The 27,371-nt window shown below is 47.9% G+C and overlaps 1 protein-coding gene across 3 annotated transcripts in view; it reads right to left on the reverse strand.

Moving 5' to 3' along the window:
* Positions 1-27,371, reverse strand: part of MYO1D (myosin ID) — a 154,744-nt gene that overhangs the window by 92,772 nt on the left and 34,601 nt on the right. For all 3 annotated transcript variants that reach the window (XM_083877442.1, XM_083877443.1, XM_083877444.1), the window contains exons 2-14: positions 26,007-26,215; positions 25,083-25,176; positions 24,085-24,250; positions 22,300-22,353; positions 21,347-21,442; positions 20,133-20,249; positions 18,751-18,954; positions 17,442-17,587; positions 17,246-17,360; positions 16,442-16,612; positions 11,750-11,820; positions 9,834-9,908; positions 8,260-8,392 (exon numbers count right to left, since the gene is read on the reverse strand). In XM_083877442.1, coding sequence (XP_083733568.1) covers positions 8,260-8,392; positions 9,834-9,908; positions 11,750-11,820; positions 16,442-16,612; positions 17,246-17,360; positions 17,442-17,587; positions 18,751-18,954; positions 20,133-20,249; positions 21,347-21,442; positions 22,300-22,353; positions 24,085-24,250; positions 25,083-25,176; positions 26,007-26,215 — 1,651 coding nt within the window. The remainder of the gene's footprint in view (positions 1-8,259; positions 8,393-9,833; positions 9,909-11,749; positions 11,821-16,441; positions 16,613-17,245; positions 17,361-17,441; positions 17,588-18,750; positions 18,955-20,132; positions 20,250-21,346; positions 21,443-22,299; positions 22,354-24,084; positions 24,251-25,082; positions 25,177-26,006; positions 26,216-27,371) is intronic.

Raw genomic sequence — 27,371 nt, forward strand, 5'->3', positions numbered from 1 at the left:
CAGGAAAATTGCAAGACAAAAAACCCAACACATTTCTAGTTCCCTGAGGGCACTGCAGTTCAAGTGGGAATGTGAATCAGGGCAAGAAAGAACAATAAAGATCTGTAAAGATCAAAAATCCAGCAAATGTGACTCAGGAATTGCGGGTTTAGCCTAGAAGGACCAAGGAGGCGCAGAACCCCCCTGGTGGAAGAATTCGTGTATTTAAAGGATAGATATGAGGAATGCAAACTTTCACCTTTAAGACAAAGAAGTCATGGATTTAACTACGTATAAAAATTCAAATTAAGGTCCAGGAAAACAAGTAGTGGGAACAGAATGCCTGTGGGAAGGAGGGAACATCCATCAGTGGGGAGAAGAGCCTGCAAAAGGAAGATACAGGCAGAGGTATCCTCAAACAGGAGGGGAATTAGGTGCACTCCCAAGGTCCCCCTCAGCCCTATTTTCTATGCTTTATCTATTCAGCCTTATTTCTGTGATTTGAGGTCACTTACCCAATCTCAGGATAATATGAAAGGCCCCATATTGCCATTTCCCTTCAGTAATGCTGAGGGAACAGGATCATCTGTGGCTGTCCTGGCTAGTCCTGACACAACCTGAAGCTTTGAAGCACCATGGACCAGCTCAGGTATCAGTGTGAGCCATGAATGGGCCAAGAGAGGGAGGCCTTGGAAAGCAGAGCCTCCTGTCCTGAAAGCTGACAGAAACCACTGGATCTTCCAGGGGAGCAGCTGGGCTGGACGGTTTCCCTGCTTTCCTAAGGATGGGCTCAGCAGCACCAGCTGTGATTTCTCCACGAGGGCTGTCCTTGGGGTGGGAATAGACAGCAAAAGCTGAGCCAAGCACCCACAAGGAGCTGGCAGCACCCTGGCACTGCCCACCCTCCCAGCAGCAGCCCAAAGCAGGGATGGGTGTGAGGAGGGCAGGAGGAACAGGAGGGTGTGTGGGCAGCATCACACAATCTCCTTCCTGCACCATCTCCCTTCTCCCAGCAACTCCAGTGCTCCCCAAGTGTGTCAGGACCTGCTCATCTCCAGCCTTGTCTGGCTCCTCTCCCTCACACAGGGCAGCAGTGCCCAGTTCCCAGCTGAGCCCCAGGGCAGTTCTCTCCCCCTCCTCAGAGCAGAGGGTTTGGGTGAGGAAGGAGCACCATGGACACGCCTTCCCCAAGGCGAGGCTGCACAGGGCTTGGAGCAACCTGGTCTAGTGAAAGGTGTCTCTGCCCATGGTAGGGGGTGCAATGAGATGATCAGGCACTGCAACACCCCCCCAGGGAATGGACAGGGCCCAGGGAGCTCCAGGAGCATTTGGATAACACTCTCAGGAATGCACAGGGTGGGATTGTTGGGGTGTCTGTGCAGGGCCAGGGGTTGGATCAGTGATCCTTGGGGGTCCCTTCCAACTCAGGATATTCCATGATTCTGAAATGAGCTTGAGGTCCCTTCCAACCCAAACCATCCCATGATGATTCCTCAATGTGACACCATGCAGCTGAGGGACAGCTCCATTCTGTGCAAGGTTACCTCCAAGGTCAACACCACTGAGCACTTTCCTCTGCCACAGCAATCCACAGACTCAAAGAATCATTAAGGTTGGAAAAGATCTTTAAGATCATAAAATTCAACTGGTGACCCAGCACCACCATAGTCAGATTATCCCTTTTTCTGACCCAGAGATGGAGCTCCTGAAAGGCATTTTAAAGAAGAGTGAGACAATACAGGTGTTACAATTCACACCATCACAATCAGAAGCCAAACTATTTCCTAATTACCATCCATTATAAGTGTTTCTTGGCCTATCAGCTGTTGCCACACAATGCTGTAAATGCCTTAAAGCAAATAATCTAAAATCACCCCTGTGGGTCCTACTACAATGCCTCTTTCATAGTTTTATTTCTCTAAAGTATCCAGTCTTACTTGCAAGGCCATCATTTGAAACTTGTCCATTTCTCTCTCAATGTCCGTCCTATTCCATGGCCTTTCTAGCTCAGCATGTTTTATCTCCAAGTTTGCATACAGATACAGACTATGTGAGCCTTCTTGTCAGGCTTTGAGAATTCTCTACAAATCCATTTCCCACACACCATCATTCACCACAAAACCACGTCCTCATGTCCCACATCCACATGTTTTTGACCACTTCCCGAGTTGGTGACTCCACTGCCCTGGGCAGCTGTGCCAGGGCTGGACAACCCTTTCAGTAAAAAAGGTGAATGGGCAGCACTTTTCCCCTTCCTCTCCTGCTGATCTTCACTCTGGGCCACTTCCCTATCCACACCACAAGGGAAAAACCTCTCTCCATGTCAGGAGCAGGGTCACCAACACCAGATGGTGCCAGGCCAGACCCGCCCTGTGCTGCATCTGGGGGCAGGATGAATATAAATCATTTAAATCCCTTGAGGGGATTGATATCACAAATATTCCACATTCAATCCACAAGAACAGCACTGCCTTGGGAACAGAGCATCCAAATTAAAGAACCATGGAATGGTTTGGGTTGGAAGGGACTGTGAAGATCACTGAGAGCCACTCCCCTGGGCAGGAACACTTTCCACAATCCCAGGTAGCTCCAGCCTGGCCCTGGACACTTCCAGGGACGAGGCAGCCACAGCTTCTCTGGACATGTCATTAGGAGCATGAATTCCAGGAAGTGTCACTGGTTCACTGCTGACACAAGAGCAGCCAGTTCTCAGCTGTTCCTCGGTGCTCAGAATCCCCCAGCACAGCCTGGGCTGTCAGGCACAGCTCTGCCACTCAAAAATGCAAAATCCCTCAAACCTCCTCAAATCTGTGACTTCAGGTCCAGCACAAAGGGCACTGAATGTGCCTGCATTTGATGTAAAAAGGCTGAAATCCTTTGGAAAGCAGGAATTGGAAGTGCCTGCACAGACAGGAGATCATCTATCAGAGCAATTACAGTGTAATTAAAGCCTCTCAGAAACGACAGCTCCTGAAGTAAATTCTAAAGTAGATTATTCCATGCTTCCAATCCCCCCAGCCCCAGCTCTTCAGGGGGATAATTATGCAGCTCCCATTCTTGCTGTCAGAGAACTGCAGTTTGTAAAGGGAAGAACTGAAATGCACAGACACAAAGGCCCCAGCTTTGAAAGCTCTTTAGATGTCTAATTGCAGCAATTTTATTTTTTTCAATCAAGCTGAGCAATTTTTAGATTTTTAAGTGTTAAAAAGAAACCAAACCAGTTTTAAACCATTGCATGCTAAACAAATTCTTTCTTGAGGGGTTTCTTTTCTGTACTTTATAGCTCCTTACATGAGAGAAGGGATGGGACAGGACTGACAAATCTGTGCTGGATGTGTCCAATCCATCACAGAGGTGACATTGTAACTTGGCAGAGGTGAAGCCTGTCAGCCTGGATAGGAGAGGGGAGAGATGGAAGGAAGAGTCAAACAAAAGGAGTTAGAGAGGAGGAAGAAAAAAAGGGAAAAGAAACAAGGAGGAAATGTATGTCCAGAGAGTTCCCAGAGAAGATCATCAGTCACAGCTGAGGCAGCCACAGGGTTTCCCCTGTCAGGATTTATAAAACAGCCACCCAAAATAATCCACCACAGAGAAAAGAGCTTGGGCAGTAAAACATGTTCTTGAGAAATGGAACATAGCAACTGGAAAAGCCAGTTTTTGTTTTGAGTGGTTTGGTTTTGGAAAAAACATAGCACTTTTTTCTACCTATGGGAAGTTTTGCCTAAAAGATTCTGGAGATCTGCAGGATTTCAGCAGCATTGAGATATCAGTGCTGATAAGCATGATTTAAACTCAGTATTCTCCAAAACCAGATTTCATAGAGTCACAGAATTCTTCGGGATGGAAAAGCTCTCTGAGATCATTGAATCCAGCTGATCCCCAGCACTGCTGAGGCCACCACTGATCCCTGACCCCAAGTGCCACATCCACATGGCTTTTAAATCCCTCCACAGATGGGACTCCAGCACTGCCCTGGGCAGCCCCTGCCAAGGCCTGAGCACCCTTTCCATGGGTAAATTCTTGCTGATGTCCAACCTGAGCCTCCCCTGGCCCAGCCTGAGGCCATTCCCTCTCCTCCTGTCCTTGTTCCCTGGGAGCAGAGTCCAACCCCCCCCGGCTGTCCCCTCCTGTCAGGGAGTTGTGCAGAGCCACAAGGTCCCCCCTGAGCCTCTTTTTCTCCAGGCTGAGCCCCTTTCCCAGCTCCCTCAGCCCTTCCTGGGGCTCCAGCCCATTCCCAGCTCCATTCACTTTTCTGGGCACGTTCCAGCCCCTCAGTGTTTTTTTTATGGGAACCCCAAAACTGCCCCAGGACTGCAGGTGTGGCATTTCCAGCCACATTTCCAGTGTCTCCATATGGGTTTGTGTTTGCAGAAGCTGAAATTAAAACCAGATTTGAGCACAGCCCCTGCACTATTAACAACACCAGTGCCATGGCACTGACCCTAGGAAAGCTCCTGAGACACCCCAGTAACCACAACACCTGCCCCTCCCCTCAGAGACTGCAGAGCTCTGCTTCACCAGCAAATTTCAGGTTTAAACCAGAGTTGCAACAAAAGAGAATTTTAAAGGTTGTAATTTTATACAGCAGAAAAGTTAAATAACCACTAATGCTGCAGCTACTGTAGCCACAGACTTTGATATTCTGGTGGTGCTGGGCTGATGGTTGAACTCAATGATCATAATTAAATGTCTTTTCTAGCCTTAACAATTCTAAAATTCCAAGATTATTGTTATTGCTGCCCACCAAATTGGCACTTTTGGAGACTATTCCCCCAAAGGACAGGTTCAAAGATACTCTTGCTACAGCCAAAAACCTTGCAGCTCCCCAGGGAGGCCAAGCATGAATATCAGTAAAGAGGAGCTCTTGGGCTGCATCCTGTTTGAGGATTACAGAAATTGAGCACATAAATGTGGTCTGAAGGAGTTTTCAGAGAAGCACTGAGGCAGAACAGCCCAGGTGAGACAAGGAGCACTGACTGCACTGGGCACACCAGGTAATGTCAATAAACCATCAGCTCAAGCAGCACAAAACTCAAGCCTATCTGAAACTTGTTTTTTTGAGAAACAGCTGAGAATAACATGACCTGGTGTTACCTCCTCTGAAGAACCTAATTCCTCTAACATCCCCAGACCTCAGCAGTTTGTGCAACCCTATGTTCAGAGCTATTTCCATCAGTTGTGACCACAGGCTTCCCAAAAAATCCTGCAGGGTCCAAGCCACAGCCAAGACACATGGAGTGTCACTGTTGATTCCCCACTAGTGCAACTTCATTCCCAAATTCAGCACAGGAAAAATGAGTAACAGCCCCAGGGAAGGATGAGTGCACCTGGAACTGCAGTGATGGTGTCCCCAAAACACAGAGTGGCTTCACCAGCCCAGCAGAAGAAGAGCCAAGTGTCCAAACTGGCAGTGACCTGAGGCAGAGCATCCAGTTCTTTGTGCATAACCAGCATCTTGCTGGCATGGCCTGAATACCCAATTATTGGCTTGCTAATGACATGTGCATATCATTAACTGTCCCAAAAGTCACCTCACAGAGATGTTCAGGGTGGAGCAGCCAGACAGAAGCTCTCTGCACTCTGATTTACTGCTTGAAGTACACAAAGGTTGTGTTCAGGAGCCTTATCTAAGGAACCTTCCCAAAATTTAGACCCTCTAAAGTGACACAAGCCTGGCTGCAGGATGGGTCTCACCAACACAACTCCCTGACAGGAGGGGACAGCTGGGGGGATTGGGCTCTGCTCGCAGGAAAGAGGGACAGGAGGAGAGGGAGCAGCCTCAGGCTGGGCCAGGGGAGGTTCAGGTTGGATACTGAGAAAATTTCTTCATGGAAAGGTTTGTCAAGCCCTGGAAGAGGCTGCCCAGGGCAGTGGTGGAGTCCTCATCCCTGAAAGTGTTCAAAAAAGGTGTGGATGTGGCACTTGGGGTCAGGGATCAGTGGTGGCCTCAGCAGTGCTGGGGATCAGCTGGATTCAATGATCTCAGAGAGCTTTTCCAGCCTGAACAATTCTGTGACTCCATGGAATCTGGTTTTGGAGAATACTGAGTTTAAATCATGCTTATCAGCACTGATATCTCAATATTAATGAAATCTTCTTTTGTTCATTGCTACTTAACAGAAAATCAGGAAAACACCAACAGCTTCAATATAAGTTTCTCAATGGAAAATAGGACAGGTAAAGAATGGGAAAGGACTATACAGACTCACACAGGAAACTCCTAGTGATTTGACTTGGAAACAGCTCCTGGTTGTGCCTACCCCTGGAAAAGGCTGGTATTTGTGATGGAGATACTGATGATAAATGGATTGAAGTAAATTAATTCCACCCAAGCCAGGCAGCCTTCAGTAAGCATTGCTGGTACCCCACTGATTCAAGATGGATAAGGTGGGATTTAAACTCTCCATGCCCTGCTGGGAGCTGCGGGGATTGTTCAAACCACCACAGTGCACAGCTTTCTCTGGACTATTCTATTTTTACACCTACCAGGTGGCCTGGAATAATTTTTCCAATAAACAAGGAAAAAAAGATTTTCCATGGATGCCTGCTGAACCTGCCCGCTCCCAGCTCCCTGCTGTGGCCTGATCATTGCCGTCCCCACAACACCCCCAGTGATTTTTGCTGTCCTGAACCCCTCCTGGGTTGCCTCAGGCTCCCCACATTGGACTGCTGTAGGACCAGACCTGCAATAACACAGCCAGCAGCACCAAGGAGAAACTTTTCCGTCCACAACTGCTCCTTTCACAACACAAAGCAGCTCCCTGGGTTCCTGGCAGCTCCTGACACCTGTACCAGACTCAGGTCAGGGCCAGCCAGCAGATTATTTGGAAGACAGACAGATCAGACCAATCTTGACTCCTTGGGAACCAGACTGAAGTTTGTCCCCATCCCCACAGGGTCACAGCCACCTTCCCAGCTCCCACCACTCATGATTTGTCATCCAGGAAAGTTCCTCTCTGCCTACACAGGCACTCTCAATTTTGACTGCTGGTGCCTGTTTTAGCAAGGCCTGGCCTTGGGCTGGGCTCACAGGGGCATCTTCTCAGGTGCCCTGAGGCAAAACATTCTGGGGGGAGCCCCAGGGCTCTGCTCCCCTCTGGGGTGGCTCAGCTGGTACCTCCAGGCAGCTTTGGGGGGTCCCAGACCCTCCTGCAGAGCTCTGATCAAACCCACTCCAGCACAGGAATGCAAAAATCATGGAATCACAGAATATCCTTAGTTGGGAGGACCCCCAGAGATCATCCACTCCTGGCTCTGCACAGACACCCCAACAATCCCACCCAGGGCATCCCCGGGAGCATTGTCCAACTTCTCCTGGAGCTCTGGCAGCCTCAGGGTTGGAACCACACCCTGGGGAGCCTGGGCAGTGCCCAGCACCCTCTGGGGAGACCCTACAAACCAGGTGTGATTTCATGTCCTAACTCTGGAAACAAGAAGTGAGGGCAGCTGTCTCCCTGTGCACAGCCAGCACTGGGTGGTCGTGCTCTGACCTATTTGCTTTGCTCCCACAACCCCTGAGCAGACACTCAGAGCACTTTGCTCTCCATTGCTCAATTATTCTGAATGTGACCACACCTCAGCACCCTGGGCTCTCTGTTCATCTCTCGTGAGCTGTACCCCAGAGCCAGGACTCCAGCAAGGCCACCCAGCTCCAGTAACACCCCAATATTCCTCAGGGATCTCAGCTCACATGAGGGATCCCAGTGCTCACTCAGCTGTGCTGCTCCAACAGCCCCTTTCCAGAGCATTCCCTTCCCCACCTTCCATCATACAATGTGGTGCATGCCCAAGCAATGCCTTCCTACCATAAAACTGAAATATTTGGTGAAATAAAAGCTTTCCATCCTCACCCTCTGGCATGGCAAAGAGGAGGAAAGAAGGAACTCACACAGGTCTGTCTGTACTGTATTCCCATTGACATGGGAAGCCAGAGAGAATCTCTCCACCATGAACAGCATCCTCTGTGCCCTCTGCCCAAAGAGCTTTGCTAAAGGTGATTTGATGTAATAACTATTACCTAGGACAGACTAGCTTTCCTATGAGTGAAAGATGCACTGGTCATTGAGGAGGCAAAAATCCACCTTCTTCATGGGGGCTGGAGGTGACCCTCCCTCAAGACCTGCCCAGCCAAAAGCTTGTCTGGCACAGACAAGGCCCCTCTGCCTTTGACCAGCTCAGCTCCTGATGGATGGCAGCAATGGGAAGGTGGGAATCTCTCCAGGGAGAAGCCACACTCTTCTCATCAGAAGTCAGAATCAATTTTGAAACGGGAATCTTTACCTTCAGTGTCAGGTTGTCCACCAGTGCAATCATGGAGTTCTTGAACAGAGTAGCTGCTGTCAGAGGTCTCTTGGTGACCTCAGTGATGCTCAGTTTCCCTTCAGGCCACATCATCTTCAACACAGGGTTGGAGCTACAAGAGAGTCTCTTTAATTGCAGTGTCCCATCACTTCTACCCCACTGACAATCCAACAGCTGGCTCCTACCCAGAGCCACTGCAGCTTCCAGCTCACAGGGCACCACCCAAGCCAGGGTCACACTCATGGGCACAGCATTTTGTGCTCTTCAGAGCAAGTTCAAGCTTACAACTGAACATTCTGGAAAAACAACCAGCACATTCTCCCTTCAGATCAGGGCGTGCAGGAATAGGACAGTGAAAATCCCACAGGGTGATGCATCAGAGGCAGGGACTGCCTCACTGGCACAACAGAAAGAATTTAATCAACACAGAGGAGAGCGAGACCCACACCACCCTGCCTTAGAACCTATCACCTGTGTTCAAGCTGCATTTCTCCACCTTTCCTGATATATAAAGCAATTTATACACTTTAGCCTGTATTTTTGAAGGTTTCAGGCTGAGGTAAACTGGCCCTGATGGATGGCAAGAGTTCAGGAACAGACAAAAAATAAGCACATTTACAGCAATCCAGTGGCCAATCTGTCACAGGCTTTAATGTGCTGGAAGTGGTGTTTGGGAACAGGATTTTCCAGAGACTTTACAGAAAACAGGCTAAATTTGATAAAACCACACAGCAAATATTTTGCAAGGCTTCTGGTCAATGGGAAGTGTTGAAAACAGGAACAGTGAGACTGCTCAGGGGAGCACAGCCAGTCAACCCAAAGGACTGCAGACAAATTTAACAACTGCACAGGTCAACAGTGCTCACCACTACAGGGTGTTCGTGCCCACTGTCCTCCGAGCAGAGCCCCTGAAAGCTGCAGATTACAAAATGAGGACATGTTTAATGCCAGGTGAAGAAAAAAAAGCTCTGTGAGCACTTCCACCCACATTCTGGTAGGATTTCAAATCTGCTTCTCAAGGCAACTTTCGCTTGCCCAACATGTGACCTCACGGTTTGCACTTGTCACATCACTGCAGACATGAAAGGATTCAAACAGACCTCCCTCCCCATTTTCTTTCAAAACAGGGTGGTTTAGGTGAGGCCAAGGATATCTGTTGTTGACCAAAGCTTCCCAGTATCTTTAGCACTGATTACAGACAGAGCAATGATGGTAAATCTGCAATGGGTTAATGACAAATCAGGCAGCACAAGCAAGCTCTGCACTATCTTGATTGCACAATCAGTTGGTTTCAAAAAAACCCACTTTAAATTCTGTTCAATTAAAGGCTGCATCAGAACAGAAACAACATGTACAGAATAAGGACTTTAACCTGAAAAATCCAACTAACAGCCTCTGGGTCACAGATGTACAAAGATCAAATCCCAAAGCAATGTGTTTATTCACACACACTGAAGACAGAATCACTGAAAACCTGAGTCTCTGACAGCATCACTCCACAAAAAAAGGATTCCGACAAATCAAACTAAAATTCACCTCATTAACATTCTTACCTGTTGTACATGAGGCGTTTGAAGTCTTGAAATAAAGTGTCCTTGTTTTTGTCAATAAATCCAGTGACTGAGTAACTAAAAAATAAAGGAAAAACAGAGTTAACTGCAAAGTAACAAAGTCCCTCTGTGAGCTGCTGGTAACTGTGGAATCAGCATCCCTGCACTCCTATAGACACAGCAGATCCTAATCCAGCCCTGCTCCCAGCCTATCATTAATTGCTGCAGGAGCAGAGTGAGAGACTTGGCTCCTTGGGCCCAGCTCCCATCTCCAGCACAGGAACAGCACACCTGGCTTCAGAGAGCTCCAGGTGCTGCCTGAGACACCTCACAGCAACTGGACAGGGGCTGGATGGCCCAAATTCAGGAGTTACACTCAGGATTCTGTCTCCAAACTGAGTGTGTGTGTTTGTGTTAAATCCTAGAGAAATGCAGGTTTGTTTTTCAATCTGTGCAGTCTGCCCCTCTCTTGGTGGAGAGAGTCTGAATTCCAGAGCAACCTCTGAGTAGTGACTGGGAAGCTCCCCTGGAAATCAACACACAGAGAAATACACACACTTTAGATTCCTTTCTTCCTCTATTCCCACAGGAACACCACTCCAGGAGGTCACTGTTTCAGGGTTTCATCTCTTCTCCAAGTATCAAGGCAGGCAGTGCTGTGTCCTCACAGAAAAGGTCCAAAATCTCCCCATTCAGTGACTCCCACACAGATGATTCCTGAGCTCCAGATCCCACCCTGGAAAGCTGCACCCAACCTGCAGGTTTGGGATCAACCCACAAGCTGCAAATCCCTGCACAGAACCATCCTCAAATCACAGAGTCGTGGAATAGGACCTTTTAAAAGGCATCCAATTCCACTCCCTGCCATGGCAGAGACACCTTCCATTATCCCAGGGTCCTCCAAGCCCCATCCAAACTGCCATTGGACATTTCCAGGGATGGGGCAGCCACAGCTGTGCCAGGGGAGGGTCTCCCCACCCTCAAGTCTTAGGGCTCCATGTAAGATCTGAGCCTGAACTATCTGTGATTTCTTCCACATTTCAATTTTCTTTTACACCATCTGTCAGCCACTGGCAGTTCAGAAGGTTCAACCACTAAGACAGCACCTTGTATTTTCTCCTCCAAAACCCCCTGAAATCAGGAATGTCTGTCAGGAATTGCTCAGCAAAGACTCCAGAAGATAACCTGCTTGTGCTACATGGGCTCCAGTCTGATCGCATTAGCTGTCCTTGGAAATTAAAGGTTAAAATAATCCCAAGGTAAAAGAAATCATGAATTATTCCCTCAGTAGCTCCCTTTCTTCTGACATGGCAAGTTATACAAATCCTAAACCATTAAATAACTCCAGTGATATTCCACACAACAGCTTTCCCAGCAAATGGTTTCTACCACGTGCATCCTTCATTTCCACTCACTCTCCCTTTCCACTGCTGTCACCTCCTGCACTTGTTCCTGCAAGCTCCAGGCAAGCACTTCCCAAGCCTCCTGTCCTGATCCCTCCTGCAGGTTATCACTCCCCTGTGCTTCCAGCCTGCTCCAACTGATTGGAGAATTTAAAGCCAGAGTTATATAATCACACCAAACAGATGTCTAAACCAGATTTTATTAGCTCAGTGTAGCTTTCTTGCATAAACATTGATGTCTTTTTTCCCTTTTTTTTTTCCCCCTGGAGCACTGCTCTCCCCTCACCCCCCATGCCTCGCTCTCCTTTTGTTTCACTCCAAGTACAAATTCCCACTCTGTAGAGAAAGGCACCAGCAGAAGATTTAATTGATAAGCAAGGGCAGCACTCTGTAATTGTGTGTGACAGCTATTCTGGCTTGCACCAGAAGCAGCAGTAAATCAGAATATTGTACCACTTCAGAGCTGCTGGGAAGACAAAAATAGAAGGTGCAACTTTATTTCTGAAGGAAACTCACATCACATCCCCGGCGTAGTGCCTGATCCGGAAGTCTCTGTCGAACTCCAGCGTTTTGTCCGTGGCACAAAGCTGAAATAAATTCACATACATTAAAATACCACCCATGGAATGATATTAAAACACCACCCCGGAATTTACAAGCTCCATGGAAGAGCAACCTGCCCTCAAAATAGCACTGGGAACTACAGGAATTCCATTTTCTATGTGCATGTGCAGAGTGAAACCCACTGCTGGAAAATGTTTTCATGGATGCACTGTAAGAACATGTGCTTTGTACAAATGAAGCTGCAAGAGCCTATAATTTAATGAAGAAATTGATATTATCTCAGAAACACCATTATGCAAAAAGAATACTCATGCCTGTAGAGAAACATTGCACCCACGACTTTTTTTAAGTCTTCCTTTCTGTTTTTTTGCCATTGCAGTGTAATTCCTCTGCAGAGAAATGGGCCAACTGCTGTGACAACAGCAAGGCTTGTTCAGTCCCAGATCCCTCCTGGTCATCTGACACCCCTCAAACAGGGACCCCCCTGCAGATCCACTGCTCCAGGCTCAAATTCCCATCCCATTCCTTCTGTACAACAGAAGATGTCCAGTGCCCACATGGCAGCTGTTCAGCTGTAACACACTCATCCCTTCAGGAATAGCAGGAGCCAAAAAATCCATCAGGGTTGGCTTAATTAAAAAAAGTGTATGAGATAAGAATGAGGATTTTGTTATAGGCAAAAGGAGCAGGAGATGAATTAAGTCTTTGCAAGCAGCATTTAACAACACCGAGGGCTATGAGCAGATATCTGCTATCCACAAAAAGTCTTGGAGAAATAAAAGAGGAAATTAGCATGGTTGAAATGCAGAGCAGGAGGAATGATTATGAATAGGGAGATACACTCCAAAAATTCACCTGTGTCCAAGAACATAAAACAGATTGGCTCAAACTGTAACAACAGGTGAAAAAAGCAGAATTTATTTTACACAGAATTAATCACACAGAGGAGCCTAAGGAGTGTGAGTACCAAGGGCCCCAGGAGGCCCCAGAGGTGTGGAATGTCCAGCATGGCAGGAGCAGGGAGCACCAGGAGCTGCAGAGCTGATGGATGACCAAGGTGCAGCAGAACACAGAGGAAATGAAGAAACGAGGCAATACCAGGAAAAGAAAGCCATTTTTCTTGCTGCAGCTTTGTTCCCAGCACAGGGCTGGGGAGTGCCTTCTTCAGCCACCCAAACACACAGCTCAAACCAACGAGTCAATAAAAGGGGTAAATACCAAATGGCAAAAGAAATGTGTCTGTGCTACCAGACAGGGCACAGCTGGCAGCACAAGCTCCTCCTAAAGGTCACACAGCTCTGGAGAGGCTGGAAGGAGTCATAACACAACAACCAGGGATTTTGTTCTTTGCTGGTTTGGTGTTTTCCAAAGGAGTGATTCTCTCCAAACCCTGTGTTTCCTGGACAAAGCAGTTGAAATTAGCGAAAAAACGACCAGCAAGTCCATTGGATCATCTGTTTGGGTTTCTATGAGCCCTTCCATGAGGCTCCTCACTGACAGCTCACAGCACTGAGGGTGAGTAAAGACAGGAGAAAAGTGTTGGAAAGATGGGAATCCTGTGGGAGCCTGCCCTGAGTCTGTGCTTTCACAGTATCTGAAATGAGCCATAATCTGAGAGCAATAGGAAGGTCGTGGGGCTGGGTGGGGGCACTTAATCATTGAGGGGTGGCTGGGAAGAGCTGCAGGAGACACCCGGAGCTAAATGAGGGCAAAGCAGAGCAAATGAAACTCCTCAGCACGGCAGGGATTCCCACTGAGAAAGGGCAAAGTTCACAGGAACTGATGGGCTCCAAACAGTCCCTTCCTGACTCAACAGAGATCTTAACTACCCTCCTCCATCTCAAAAAGGACACAGAGAACTGGGAGAGGCTTAAAGGGCAAAACCCATCCCCTGCCCTGAGATGGGTTGCCCTGAGAAGATGGGGCAATGAACTCAGCTTCCCCAGGTTAGGAAAGAAATGCCCAGAGATGACGGCAAAAAAAGTGGAGATGATGTAGTGGAAGACAAAGAGAACTGTGTTTTGCCATTTAAAAACTAGGAGACAAGAGGTGTAATCTAAAATGGAAAAGAGAGGAGGGAGGGAAGCAGGGAGGAGGAAGCTCTTCACTTAAGTATCTGAGCTATGGAATTCTTTGTCAATTTAAAAACCAAAAAAACCAAAAAACCAAGACTCCTGGTTTAGAGGTCACCCTAGGACACCATGCAAAAAAAAACCAAAAAAACAACTGTTAAGGAGACCAAGAGGTTCCTGGGCTGCAGGGCCCTGGAGAATGGGCGCATGCCAAGTTATCAGTACACATTTGTCCCATATTGGGCTCTCACTTGGGCATTCACCACTGTCCAGTGTCTTGGGAGACACATCAGGTGGACTGGAATGGACCTTCTGATACTCTTCCCTTTACAACCAGTTTGTTGAGATTGATGCTCTCCACAATTTGAAGATTGAGGTATTCACAGACTGTCACTACACTTGATCCTTCCAAAGTATAGTATCAACAGAAAAGAAATAGAACTTGGAGAGGTTGAGGATACAAATGGTAATGTTGGGAAGGGCCTCCAGAACAGCTGGCACATCTGCACATCCAGATTGGCATTAGACAAATCCGAGGAGGACATCCCAAGCTCCAGGAACACAACACTGTGCCACAAATTCTGCTGGTGGAAGTGTTAACCAGAATTCTCTGGGCTCATTTGGCCTTCCCCAGGACAAGGGCACCGGCAGCACGGAGCAGCCGGGTACACAAAGTAGGACACGACTATTTAGGGCACCACAGCCCCCTAGAGCTTCTCCACATGGAGCCTGTGTGCAGCAGGCTCTGTAGGGAGCAGTGGAGCATGAACTGGGCTGAGGGATGGAAGCTGCTCCCAACACACACACTTTAACTCTTCGGGAACAGCTCCTGTCTGTGTGGAACTTTACAGGATCTGCATGGAACCACTGCAGTCTGCAAAGGCAGGGCACGAGATGGAATCAAGTCCTTTGTTTTAATCCAGGTTAGAAGAGCTGGCTCAGAAAGCTCAGGCTTCCCACAGCAGTTTTGGGTGGGAGTGAGGAAGAGCTCCGAGGTGCTGGGACGCTGCAGAGATGCAACGGGGAGCAAAAATAATAATTATGCTGAGAGGTTTATGGATCAATGTTTTTGAGGTTCTATTGATTTAACTAGAAATTAGTAAGCCAGGCAGATCCATCAGCCCCTCCATATACATTATTTATAGCAGGATTCCTTGTCTCCCTCTTAGCCTGTGCAGGCAGTTTGTGACAATGCCACCTCCTGCTGAGGAACACTGCAGCTGGCAATGCTGCCCTTTAATGTCTCCTTGCTGGGAGGGGACTCCCGAAGGCAAAGACTCGAGCAGATTTTATTTTTAAATGTTCATTTTATAGCCGCCCATAGCACCTCCTGAAATTCCATCCCCTTCTGCCACTGCACTAAAGGACCACCTGCTCCCTCTGTGGCAGAGCCCCTTCCCCTGGGCAGATGTGGGAGCAAAGGCAGAACAGAAACCAAACTTCTCTCTCTACATCCAGTGACCAGACAGCTCCAGAAACTGGACCACTCCCCCAGCACCACACTGCAGAGGATCCCAGACTCCATTCCACCAGTACTAGCACTGAAGGAAGCAGTTTGCATTCAAACAGAAACCCAGGCCAGGCCTCACACTTGTTTTCAAGTGGGTTTTCTCAGAATGTTCCATGTCACTGCTTGGGCACGTGAAATCTGGGTCAACACTGGAATCAAGCTCCCTGTCCCCCTCCCTGAGCTGGTGTGCACGTGGCAGGTGAGACATCAGGTGTGCTGCAGCAAAAGGGCATTTAAGGAGAGCAACATCTGGGAGGAAAAAGTGGTTTTGGTTTACTTTCATCCTGGCCTCTTCTCAGACAGCCCCAGCCAGATCCATTGTTTATCCCAGGCCTCCCCGAGGCAGCCTTTAGCACATATCTTACACAACCAGGCTAATTTGGTATTTCTGACCTACATAAAATATTGTGCTGGGGTGGGAGGGAGCAGGGGGGACCAGCACTCTGAGCCATACATTTCAGACAATGTTTCTGAGTAGAGAGACATCAATAAACTAAAGGCCCTTATTTGATTACTCAGTGTGAAAGATTCTCAGATTAATCAGGCTGGTGACCATTTTGCAATCTGCTGCCAAGTGAGGAATAAATGAAGCCTTTTAATTTGCCCATTGTAACCCAGACAAAGCCAGGCGAGGGGCCTGGGTGCTCTGAGGTGCAGTGGGAGACGAGCATGTTCTGCAGCCAATGACGATGAAAAAAGCCCAAATCACAGCGCTGTAATAATGCAGGAGTGTGAATAATTTCACTGTCACTATGTATTAGAGCAGCCTGGGAAGAACAACACGTGGGCCGAGCCGGCGCATCGATTGGTTCCAGATGACATCATGATATGTCAAGGCACGAGCTCAGGCTCCTTTTATCCCGGAATAAAAGGGATGAGGCACTGGACGTGCTGGAGCTCCCTCTGCCGGGCTCCTCTGTGCCTGGAGCTGCTCCGGGCTCCTCATCTCACACTCAGTCGTCGTGATTACAGCCCACCCAACACTAAACCCCTCTTCCTCATTCCATTCCACCTCAGGACATGGGGAAGGGATGGCAGAGGAGAGGAGGTTCTGTGGGTTACCTTCCTGCTGGAGAAGTGTGCATGCTTCCCCAGTTTGTTGTTGAGCGCCTCGAGGAACATCTCATCCGTGACTTTCCCCACATTCATGCAGGCATCGTCCAGAATGGCAATGATCCCTTTGTGCTGCTGCTCCACCAGGTCCACGATAACCTGGTTGTTGAAGTAATCAATCTGCAGAAAACAAAGGACAGAGGTATTGGTGACCTTGGCTGCAGAAATGGGAGGGTCCCAGTGCTGGTCATAGCAGCCAGTGTGACAGCAAGGAGCAATCAGCTCTGAATGTGCAGATCTCTGATTCCAGATAAAGCAGGCTGCTCTCCTACACTGAACAGCAAAGAAAGCAATTTTTCAAACCCGTCAGAGACATCTCAAGACCTCTGCAGAGGTCCTTTATGCAGAATGCCCTTTAAAATGTCTTTTACAATTCAGCAGTGTGCAGTCACCACAGTGACACTGCACATCCTGTCCTTGGCATTCTGAAGAGAGTTGAACAGTAAAAGTCAAGATTTTTACATGTTATTATCAACAACTAGAAAAATCCATAAGCACTCAGCACAGAAACCCACAGTAATGTGAGGCATCACTGAGGTGCCACAGTAGGTTTCATCCCAGACCTGGAGTCCCTTATTTTCCCAAGGAGACACGTGGTGAGGTGACTGGGGAGCTCCTGCCTCAGCCTGATCCCAGGCCTGGCAGGGACACAGATGTCCCATCGACTGTGCATGTGCAGCAACTTCAGATCTGGGACTTGTGCTGGTACACTGACCTCACACCGACCTCTCCCTCCCCTGCCAAAGCACTCACATGCTTCCAGGGAATTCCCTCTCGCTGGTACTCCTCCTGCTCCTGCTTTAGAACCAGCTGAATGAAGAGCTGCTGCAGCTTTTCATTGCAGTAATTAATGCAGAATTGTTCAAAACTGCAAAAACATGAGAAGAAAAGGTGATGAGTGTTCTGGGAAAGTCGAGGGCACAACACTGGGCTTTAGAAGGTGGTTCACCTGTTATTGTCAAATATCTCAAAGCCATAGATGTCCAGGACCCCAATGACTGTGTTCTTGCCATGCACTGTGGTGTCGTAGTTCTTCACCTCGATGACATCGTTGATGTGTGTCACAATCCAGCAGAAGAGACGCTCGTAAATGGCCTGCAGGAAACACAGACTGAGGGCTCCTGCCTGCACCTGCCTCAGCTCTTCCCAGGAAATTTAACACAGCTCATTCCAGGCCTCCACCAAAGCCGCAGGTCATGTTCTGCTGAAAATCAGCAGCTACTGACTGCAGAAAATATTCTATGGAAGTATTTCTTTTCTTTCTTCCAAAACTCATTTACACCAAGTCAAAATCCCAGTGAGGTCACTGGGTGCAGCAGTTCCCTAATTTGATTCCAGTCAGCTTTTCAGCAGCCTAATAAGTACCATTCCTGAGAATTATTTAACAATAGGGAAGAGCAAGAGAGAGGTCAGTCGTAGAAACCCAACAACTGAACACAATGACAGGAAAATAATCCTGTTCACCTTTCACAAAGATCATGTTCTGTAGGCAGAGGTGTCTTCAAAGTCTTCATGTTCAAAATGTGCTGTGAAGCTGGATAAATACATTATCTCAGGAAAAGAAGTCAAGTTAATAATCAGTAACCTTCACAACTTCATCCATTCCTCCCTTACAATTTGATTTCTTAGCAGAGGAGGAACAATTGTCACTCCTGCCATCAGCACTCACTTTTCCTGTGGAAGGTGCACATGGCGCACATGGCAGGGGGTTGGAACAAGATGGTCTTTAAAGTCCCTTGAACCCAAACCATTCTACAATTCTTTAAAAAAAAAAATTAAAAATAACACTTTGTGTTTCCAACCTGAATTCTAGATGTTACAGTTCCACTCTCTACTCCTTGATTTTAACTTCAAAATGAAGTTGAGGATCCCATTTCACAGCAAATTCCTCCCTGTATAACCAATTTGCAGATGCCAGCCCAGCCTGCAGCCCATCCCCTCCTCAGTGTGCCTGGCACTGCTGGCTGTGGGAGCTGGATCCTTGCTGGAAGGTGCTGGGGAGCTGCCACAGACCCCTAGAGAACACAGGAGCACATAGATTCAGAGAGAAATATGCAGGATGTACAGCAAGGCCTGTGTTCACTGACCCACCCAGGAATCCTCCTGGGACTGAGCACTGCAAAATGTGCAGTTCTGGCAGCAATGCCTCCCTTGGGCACGGCCGTGCTTTGCTGCATAGCTCAACCCACGGGCCAAGGCAGCAGAGATGTGTGTGGGTGGGTGTCACACTCCTGTGCACAGGAAGGGACAGAACTGACCTTGGCAAAGGCGTCCCTGCCATAGGTGGCCTCCTGCTCCGTGTGCTGTTTGTCGATGACGTCCCTGCCCGTGGCCACCGTCCGGAACAGCAGCGCCTTCTCCACCAGCTCGGCCTTGGTGGACAGGAGCTCAGCGATCACCGACACCACCTTGCTGTTCTCAATGATGGGAGTGTCTCCATCCACTGAGAACTTCAGGTTCCCCTGCAATCAGCAGCATTTCTCCGTCTACCCTTTACTAACAGGGATCAGCACACCCCAAGCCCATCCATTTTCTACCTGCTATTCCAGGCTGGAAATCTCCTGCCACCCTGGAAGGTGGGTCATGCATATCTCCACCCTCAAACCTCCCATGTCAGTGGCAGCAGCAAAGGCCTTTTCAAAGCAAAGCCTTCCTGCTCAGTATTGAGCTCGGCTTTTGGGACAAATGACATCAAACACTTCCCAAGATTTAATCAAACACCATCCCAAGATTCAGAGTCCAGGGATAGGGAATTGCACTATGTATGCAAAGGCTGGATGTAGCATTTCTCTTCACTGTAGCTCACCATGAAACCACTGGCTGCAGTTCCCCTGGCAGTGCTACTGCCACAGAGGGAGTGGGAATGGCACAGGGAAGCTGAGAGGTCAGTGCCAGTGAGACTGGACTGGCAGCACCCCACAGCTCTGCTCCTGGGTACCTTCTGTGCCAGGATTAAGCAGTGGCACCCCTTGGAGATCCACAGCAGAGGGTTATCCCCCAGCCTGCCTGAATGGCCCCACTCTGCTCTGTCTCCCTTCCTTCCCAGCACTGCCATCCCAAGGAGGAGAAGGAACTGGAACAAAGTTGTTCTTTGCTGCTCTCCTCCTGCCCACCTCCTTCCTCAGGGAAACACGAGAGCTGAGCTACAGAGACACTGTGCAGGGGAGGAGGCTCTGTGGCTTCCAGGAGGATCCACGAGGAAGAAGGATCTCCTTAGCCTCAGAACACAAAGAATTAAGAGGTCTCCTGTGTTTCCTGTGCTCAACCTTCACCACAAAGTGAAGCAGAATCATTGTGGTGAAGGTGTGAGACCTCAAAGGGACAGAAGCTCCCTATCCCCTCACTGCCAAACCCCAACAGTTTCTTCTTTTTCAGAACATTCAACAGCTCCCAATACTTAGTGGTCTGCCTGGTTTGGGATCTGGAACATGCAGGAATACATGTGATCATCACTGCAGTGCCCTGCTCCAGCAAGGACTTCCTCTCAACCCTGGAGCTGTGAAATGGACACACCTTCCCTACCACCAGAGCTTCCAAGGGCTTCTGCAGCAGGAAAATCAGAGCTGCTGGCAGTACAAGCCCTCCTGAGGAACAGCCCAGGGATGGATTCAGGAATGGATACCCATGGCAGGGAGCTTACCAGGTGCAGAATGGCTGCCACGATTTTGTAGACAGTCTGGATCTCCTCCTGCTTGAAGCCAATCACCTTCATGGCATCAGCAACTGCCTTGAACTCAGCCCCGTCATTGATGGAACACTGAGGGAAGAGAGGCGTTTGGGATGAGGGGGTTTAATGGAAGTCAGCTGTGAGGAAGCAAGGATTTCACAAGCCCATGGGAAACAGATGCACTTTGATGTTTCATAGAGGCAAGACACTGTCATGAGGTTTCCCAGGTTATTCCAACGCCATCTTGCGTGCTTGGACACTGAACCCTGCATTTCACACACGTATTCTGGCAGCAGGAGACACAGAATTCCACCATAGCACAATAAATTTCCCAGTGGAATTTGCTGAGAAAGAGTTAATTTAAAAATCCCAGAAGAACAGGGACAATTTATGCAGTCACAGACCCTCTGAGCAGAGGCTGCAGAACACCAGCAGGAAATCTCTGTTCTCCAATTCTCTCAAGATCAGCCTCTCTCTCCCTCCCTGCAGCCTCCTGGGTTTGTTTTCAATGCACATTTTCCTCTCTTACAGAGAGAATCATCTGGCATGGGAGAAGGTCTCTGGGTTTCTGTAGCAAAGTGCATCTCACAAAAGCACCCAGGAAATCAGGGAGGCTTTGGTCTAGACCCTGCTTCAAAGAGACAACACTAGGGACAGCTCCAGGTATATCTGAAGTGTTCAGGATCTTGCTGTCTAAAACTTTATGGGTTTGTTCCCTTCTTCCCTGCTCAGAGTTCCTCCTTAAGGACAAGTCAGAATTGAAGACTCAGTGTTTCAGTTACTCAAAGACCCTGCTTCAAAAAATGAGTCCTTCTGACTTTTTGCTCCAGAAGGAAATTTAAGGTACCCATTAAGGAGCATGGAATTTCTGCCACTGGTAATGGGTCAAATATCCATACCTGCATTTATTAACAAAACATTTTATTGCTGTTTATAAGCAGACACATGCAGCACGCACAGGTGTATTTGTATATTTTAAGCAGCATAGAGGTATATCTTTTCTATGATTCTAAGTACACTCATGCTTTATCTGTTAGTGCCAGAAATTTCATTACAAACAGCACACCAGTGTCACCTTTCCATATTCATCCTCACTGATCTCAACTTCTGCTAGCTCAGCAGTGCTTGGAACATTTCCAGCAGCACTTCCAATGTTAAGCTGTCCCTGGGTCCCTCAGACCCCTCACCTTGAGCTGTGCCCCAGGGCAGATGTAGCTGTAAGCTGATGGATCCTTCTGGAGGTGCAGAGAACGCAGGAGCTGCTCAGAACCTCCCTGCAGGAGCTGCATGAAGAGAGTTTTAATAAATGGTGACTGAAAAATATAAAACCCTTATTTTTTCTGTCTCTTATTCATATGTGCTTGACGTGCAAAATAATGAAAATATTACTGCTGCAGTATCTGGAGCACAATGCGCAAGATGCAGGGCTTGCACTGGTGCAGGGCTCTGCACCCAACATCACTGTCCTTTGGAGTCACAACTGTATAAAAACCAATCTGAACCCCTCAGAGACCTGATCACACCTGTGCCATGCCACAGCTGTGCCTTGGCAAAGCACACTGCCCACACAGAGACTTTTCCTCCTGGAAATGACACATCCGTGAGGAAAGTGCTAACATGCCATCATGGAGTACTGAAAAAGTGGGAAAAAAATAAACAAACCTTCCTTTCCCTCAGTGCAGAATCAAGGTTATATTAATTGGCTGACCATAGCCCCCAAAGGACACACAGGGAAACACCACACAATGTGGAAGACATTAAAGAACATCCAAAAAACCAAAAAAGTCAACTTGGTGTCATAAAATTACTTCCATATGGACTAAAGGCCTCAAGAGAAAATAGAGGGATTAGGCTTGCTACAAATAAAACAGTGAGTCAAAGTCCAATGCCCTACCATATTTGTTTAGTCAGCCTCCCTTTCAGTTTAGAAATGTGTTAATACGGGACTGGAGGACAGAAAACAATCCATCTTCCCAGGCTCCCTCCCAGCCCAGGCCCCCGCAGAGGAACCCAAGATCACCCAAGATGCTGCAAAACGGAACCCTCTGCAAAACACATGAGAGGGAGAGAGCCATGAGTGCTCTGCACAAAGTGTCTGGGAAACTGGGAAAAGTCACCACTCCAGCAAAGGAACACACACCTGGTAGAAGGAGTGGAAGCTTCGCTCTCCAGGCTGCTGCACAATCACACGGGACTGGGGGAACAAAGCACAGAGCTGGGTGTTAGTGGGACATCAGCACCTCACCTCAGACACCCACATCACCAGAACACCCCAAATCCATCCCATCTCACACTCAGCCTCTTGGGAACATCATCACACATGTGTGACCCTGGAGCTTGAGGACTACAGTCAAAAGCACCAGCTTGTGTAACAGCTGCAACATCCTACCTCCACCCAGGAATCCCATGTAAGAACCACAGTGTTGTGTTCATGGAAGAGTAAAATAAAACATCATTTTAGCTTTAGAATGAGTTAGTCACTGGAAATGAAAACCAGGACTCTGTGACTACAAATAAATGCTCAGGGCCTGGTGGTCACTACTCCTACACCCCCAGGACAGGCTGCCCACAGCACCCAGCTGTACAAGGGAATGCTCTGACACAAGGACCTTGTTTTTGGGAGCTACAGCTCCATTCCAGAATCCTCATTCCAGATCAGAGTAAAACATCACAAAAAAGGGTTAAATGCAGCAGACATTCAGTCAACAAGCAACGTGTCCTTATTTCATGAAAGTTTGAACTATGAAGAGTGATGAGGAACAAAGCTGTCTTGGGGAGGTTTAGGCTGGATCTCAGGGAAAAGTTCTTCCCCTAGAGGGTGCTGGGCACTGCCCAGGCTCCCCAGGGAATGGTCCCAGCCCAAGGCTGCCAGAGGTCCAGGAGTGTTTGGACAGCACTGCCAGGGATGCCCAGGGTGGGACTGTTTGGGGGCCTGTGCAGGGCCAGGGGTAGGACTGGATGATCCTGGTGAGTCCCTTCCAACCCAGGATATTCCATGATTTGATGTGTTCCTGCTGTAAAGCCACTGTCTGTTACCACTTGTATTTGGGCCAGAGCCTCCACTGCTTTCAAATGGAAACAAATTTAACTTAGGAGAAGTCAAGAATATGAAATAAACAACCAGGATAAATAAATCATCAGGATTTAAGTCACTGCAGCTGCAGTCACAGTCCTCTTTTTACATCAAAGTATCCCAAGTTAAATGTTTGGGTTTGTTGTTTTGTTTTTTTAAATAAAGTGTTTATTCTGAAAATAGACTTCAGGGAAATTAAGGGAGAAGTAAAAAAGAAACACAAACAAAAAAGGGTGTTGGCAGATGTGGTCAAACACATAATCAAAGCCAGACGTGTCTCACACAGCAGAACTGTTAATGGCTCACGCCTGAGTTCTCCAGTTTTGCATATTCCAATGTTTTCAGACACCACTTAACGACACGAAAAAAGTAATTATGCTCAGGATCACTTGGAATATATTAAAACAATGCTACCAACAGCTCACCCAAGGCTATGGTGATATTCCAAAATAACACTTCTCAAGCACACTTGCTCCCTACAGCCTTGGAGATCTCCTTCTCCAGGGAGAGCTCAGCACAGGAATTACAAAGCAAGAGCTGTGTGGAGGGTAAATTGTATCCAAAAGAATAACTGAGATTAAACTTCAGACACCCACACACATAAAATCCTTTGGGTAACACAGCCCCATTGCTGGTGAGCTCTGGAAGTTGTGGTGCTCCAGGAGCAAAGGGCTGCCAGCACTGCAGTGGCTTTCCTGACTCCTGAGGAACAATTAAGCCCTGGATTTATTTTCCATGCCCTCATACTTCACCTGCTGGAAATGTTTGACCTGAAAACTTTCTACTGGCAAAGCCCAGATTGCAAAAGTAACTCCAGCAAAGGCTGTAACTGTGGAAGGGAGAGTGCCTTACCTTTTCTAGCAGGTAATTATTGATGTGCCCTCCTATGGGGTCTCCCTTGAAATCAAAGTTGATGTCCATGTATTTTCCAAACCGGCTGGAATTGTCGTTGCGGTTTGTTTTGGCGTTGCCAAAGGCCTCCAACACACAGTTGGATTTCAGCAGGATGTTCTTCACTCTGCAGCAGGGATGGATGGATGGAAAAGGGAGTAGAATAAGACTTCAACGCTCACACCACAGGATTTTTTTTCACAGCCATTTCTCAGAAGAATTCAATGACAGCAGTGATGCTCTTTGATGGCAGATTTGGGCAGATGTGGATGACATCAGCAATCCCATTGGGAAATCAGCTGGGAGCTGTCAGCAATGCTCCTCAGAGGAAGCAAATGCTCTTTGCTTCAAAGACCAGACCCCACCCTGAAATCAGCACCAGAAATTCAGTTTCTATATACATTTGAATTCTGAAACCAATTTTCTGAACTGCTTCTCAAGTAATTTTCAAAAGTTCATTCCGGGTAGGTTTAAGTCTGTTTCTGCAGAAAGTCAAAGCCTTTTCTTTGTTTCAAAACTTCTACTCCAGGACAGAGAGGGACATTTTGCAATTCAGAATCATGTGAGCCTGGAAGGTCATGGAATACACTCCTTGCACTCCACATGGTGTTCTAGCCCACCCAAATTTCAGGCAATTTGCCCCAGGAAAAGCAATTTAGAATCATTTAGGTTGGCAAAGATCTCTAAGATCATTGAGTCCTGCCATTAGATGGTTGATACTGGCTGGATGATAGCTCTAGATGCTGTTTTGATTTTGAATATTTGAACTTTCAAAATAAACTTTTTAATGTGATTTCAATAAGTAAAACTGCAAAATTCCCAGAGTAAAAGCAGTACCTGAAAAAGTTAAGTATAAATCAGCATGTACAAGAGACCATCTGATAACATGGTGCTGCAGTGCCCACAGAAAGAGATCCACAAGCAGGAGAATTTCCCTTCTTTTCCAGCCCAGGCCTTACCTCTCCACCTCAGCCCTCTGCCCAGGGTTGGTGATGGCTGCTATGTACTGCATTATGTATTTACTGGCCTCAGTTTTCCCAGCCCCGCTTTCACCTGGGGGCAGAAACACCACGGTGACCAAACAGATTTTAAAAAGCAAAACAAATCATTGGACAGAAGACCTCAATTCTACCCCAACAGCGCTTGGGTGGTTTGATTTTTTTCTTTTTAAAGCAACCTTTGTGTGCACTTGGGACGTTTTCTAAACACAGCCATAACCCTGCCTGGCTGCTGTTGCTGGGCTGACTTTGAGCAATTGTGCTGTGAGATTCCACAGGTCGGGAAAAGGGCTGGCACACAGAGGATCAAAGGAATATTGTTAGAGGAGAAAGCCTGGCCTGCAGCAGCACAAGAGGCCACTGTTCAGCACCCCAGCCCGGGGCTCTCTCCTTTCAGAGCTGCCCGAGCACGGGGACATCAAGGAAACCAAGTGCCAGGATCCAGCCAGGGACCACTCTGGTACCAGCCCGGCTCCCACTGCTGGGAGCCATGGCCCTTCCAATGGAGCAGGGAACAAACAGTGGACAGTCAAGGCAGTGGCAAAAATCAGCAGCTCCTGAGGAGAGGCGAGCCCAGTTCTGCTGATCCCAGCTCTGCTGATCCCAATCCTGATCCTAGGTCACTCTCTGGAGCAGACACAAGGCTTCTGCTCACATTATCCCTCTGCAGGCACAGATCCAGCTCCTGGCTGGCACCAGCTCTTGAATGAGATAAGAAATAATTGTGCCGGTCTCCACATATGGATTCAAATGCAAATGAGCAGCTTTAAGATTAATGAAGTTTCTTTTATAAAACGCTGTCATTAGCCAAACCATTATTCTCCTTCCGCCTGGAATTTCACACAGATCAAGTGCTCATCACCATGCAGAGCCCTCCCAGCCTACCTGAGATGACAATGCAGGTGTCTTTGGATCGTCTCTTCATGGCTTTGTAAGCAGCATCAGCGATGGCAAAGAGGTGGGGAGGCCTCTCATAGAGCTCCCTACCCTTGTACTGCTCGATGGTGTCCCGCCCGTAGATGTTCAGGTTCTTGTAAGGATTCATGGAAACAACCACCTCCCCGATAAAGGTGTAAATCCGGCCTTTCTCGAACCTGTCCAGAGGAGACAAAAGGCAGAAATCAGACAAAGGCAGAGGTTCAGGACTGCCCAGGCCGTCGGGTGAACTCTTCCATCCATCACCCTATGGACACAGGACAATAAAACCCTGGCTCTGGACATTCCCCGAGCAGGGATGGTACAGCAGCAGAGACCTGAGGGTAAAAGGACAATGACCCAGGGCTGGCTTGGGTTTCCACCACTTACAAAGGACATTTCTATCTCTGTTTCACTTCCAGATACATGATATGGAATTTACAGTTTCTACAACTGACAATAAGTGAACACGAGTGTGAGGAGCACATCTAATCTGCTTCATAAAGGGGATTTACAGGCAAAATCTTTTTTCACATTCTGTGCCCGTGGCCCAGCTCGGGCCAGAGGAGCAGAAGTTCTGAAGCCCTCACTGAGAGGTCTAATCACACTTGAGGGAATTGCAGCCTCTCAGCTCCAGCAATGAGTCCTTTTGGCTGGAAGGGCACTTTGGTATCATCACTGCTGCCGCACCAGAGAGGAAAAATTCTTAAGAATGTGTGCAAACAACCCTAAACTACACCATTCCTATCCATACCCGGCTCTTCGATTCTTTCTGGAAACAAGACAGAAAATAACTTAATGCTAGTTAAAAAAAAAAAAGTTTAAGTCAGAAGATGTTTCCAAACAAACGCCCATTTTATTGAAAGTTACCTATGAGGAGAGCTCAGAATAATCCCAGGTTAATGGCTGAGGAATTCACACAGCATTTGTTTGTCAGGAAGAGAAAGGAGAACAGGTTTAGGGATCAACACAAGGCCGGGATTTCCAGCACCAATACCTGTCTGCAGCTGTATTTAAACCTCAGGACAGTAGATGGCACCAGAACCCCTCCACAGAGCCCGGGAGCCTCGAATCCTGATGGACTCCGGCACAAATTCCAGCATTATTTTATTGAATTTATTGCCACCCCCATGTGGTGACAGCCCTGACATTTTCTATTGTTCATTTGAGAATTTTCTGCAGCATCTTGGCAGCGTCAGTTTTTAGCAGGTGTAATAAAACTCAAGAAATATCATCCAGCGAGCAGCATTCCACTTTCTAGAAGTGTTGGTGTCTCCCACTCCAGCTTCCTCCTGGAACACTGCACCGGGAAGACACGAGAATTGCAAAACATCC

This window comes from Zosterops lateralis, assembly GCF_965231275.1.
Source record: "Zosterops lateralis genome assembly, chromosome: 24".
Lineage (NCBI taxonomy): Eukaryota > Metazoa > Chordata > Aves > Passeriformes > Zosteropidae > Zosterops > Zosterops lateralis.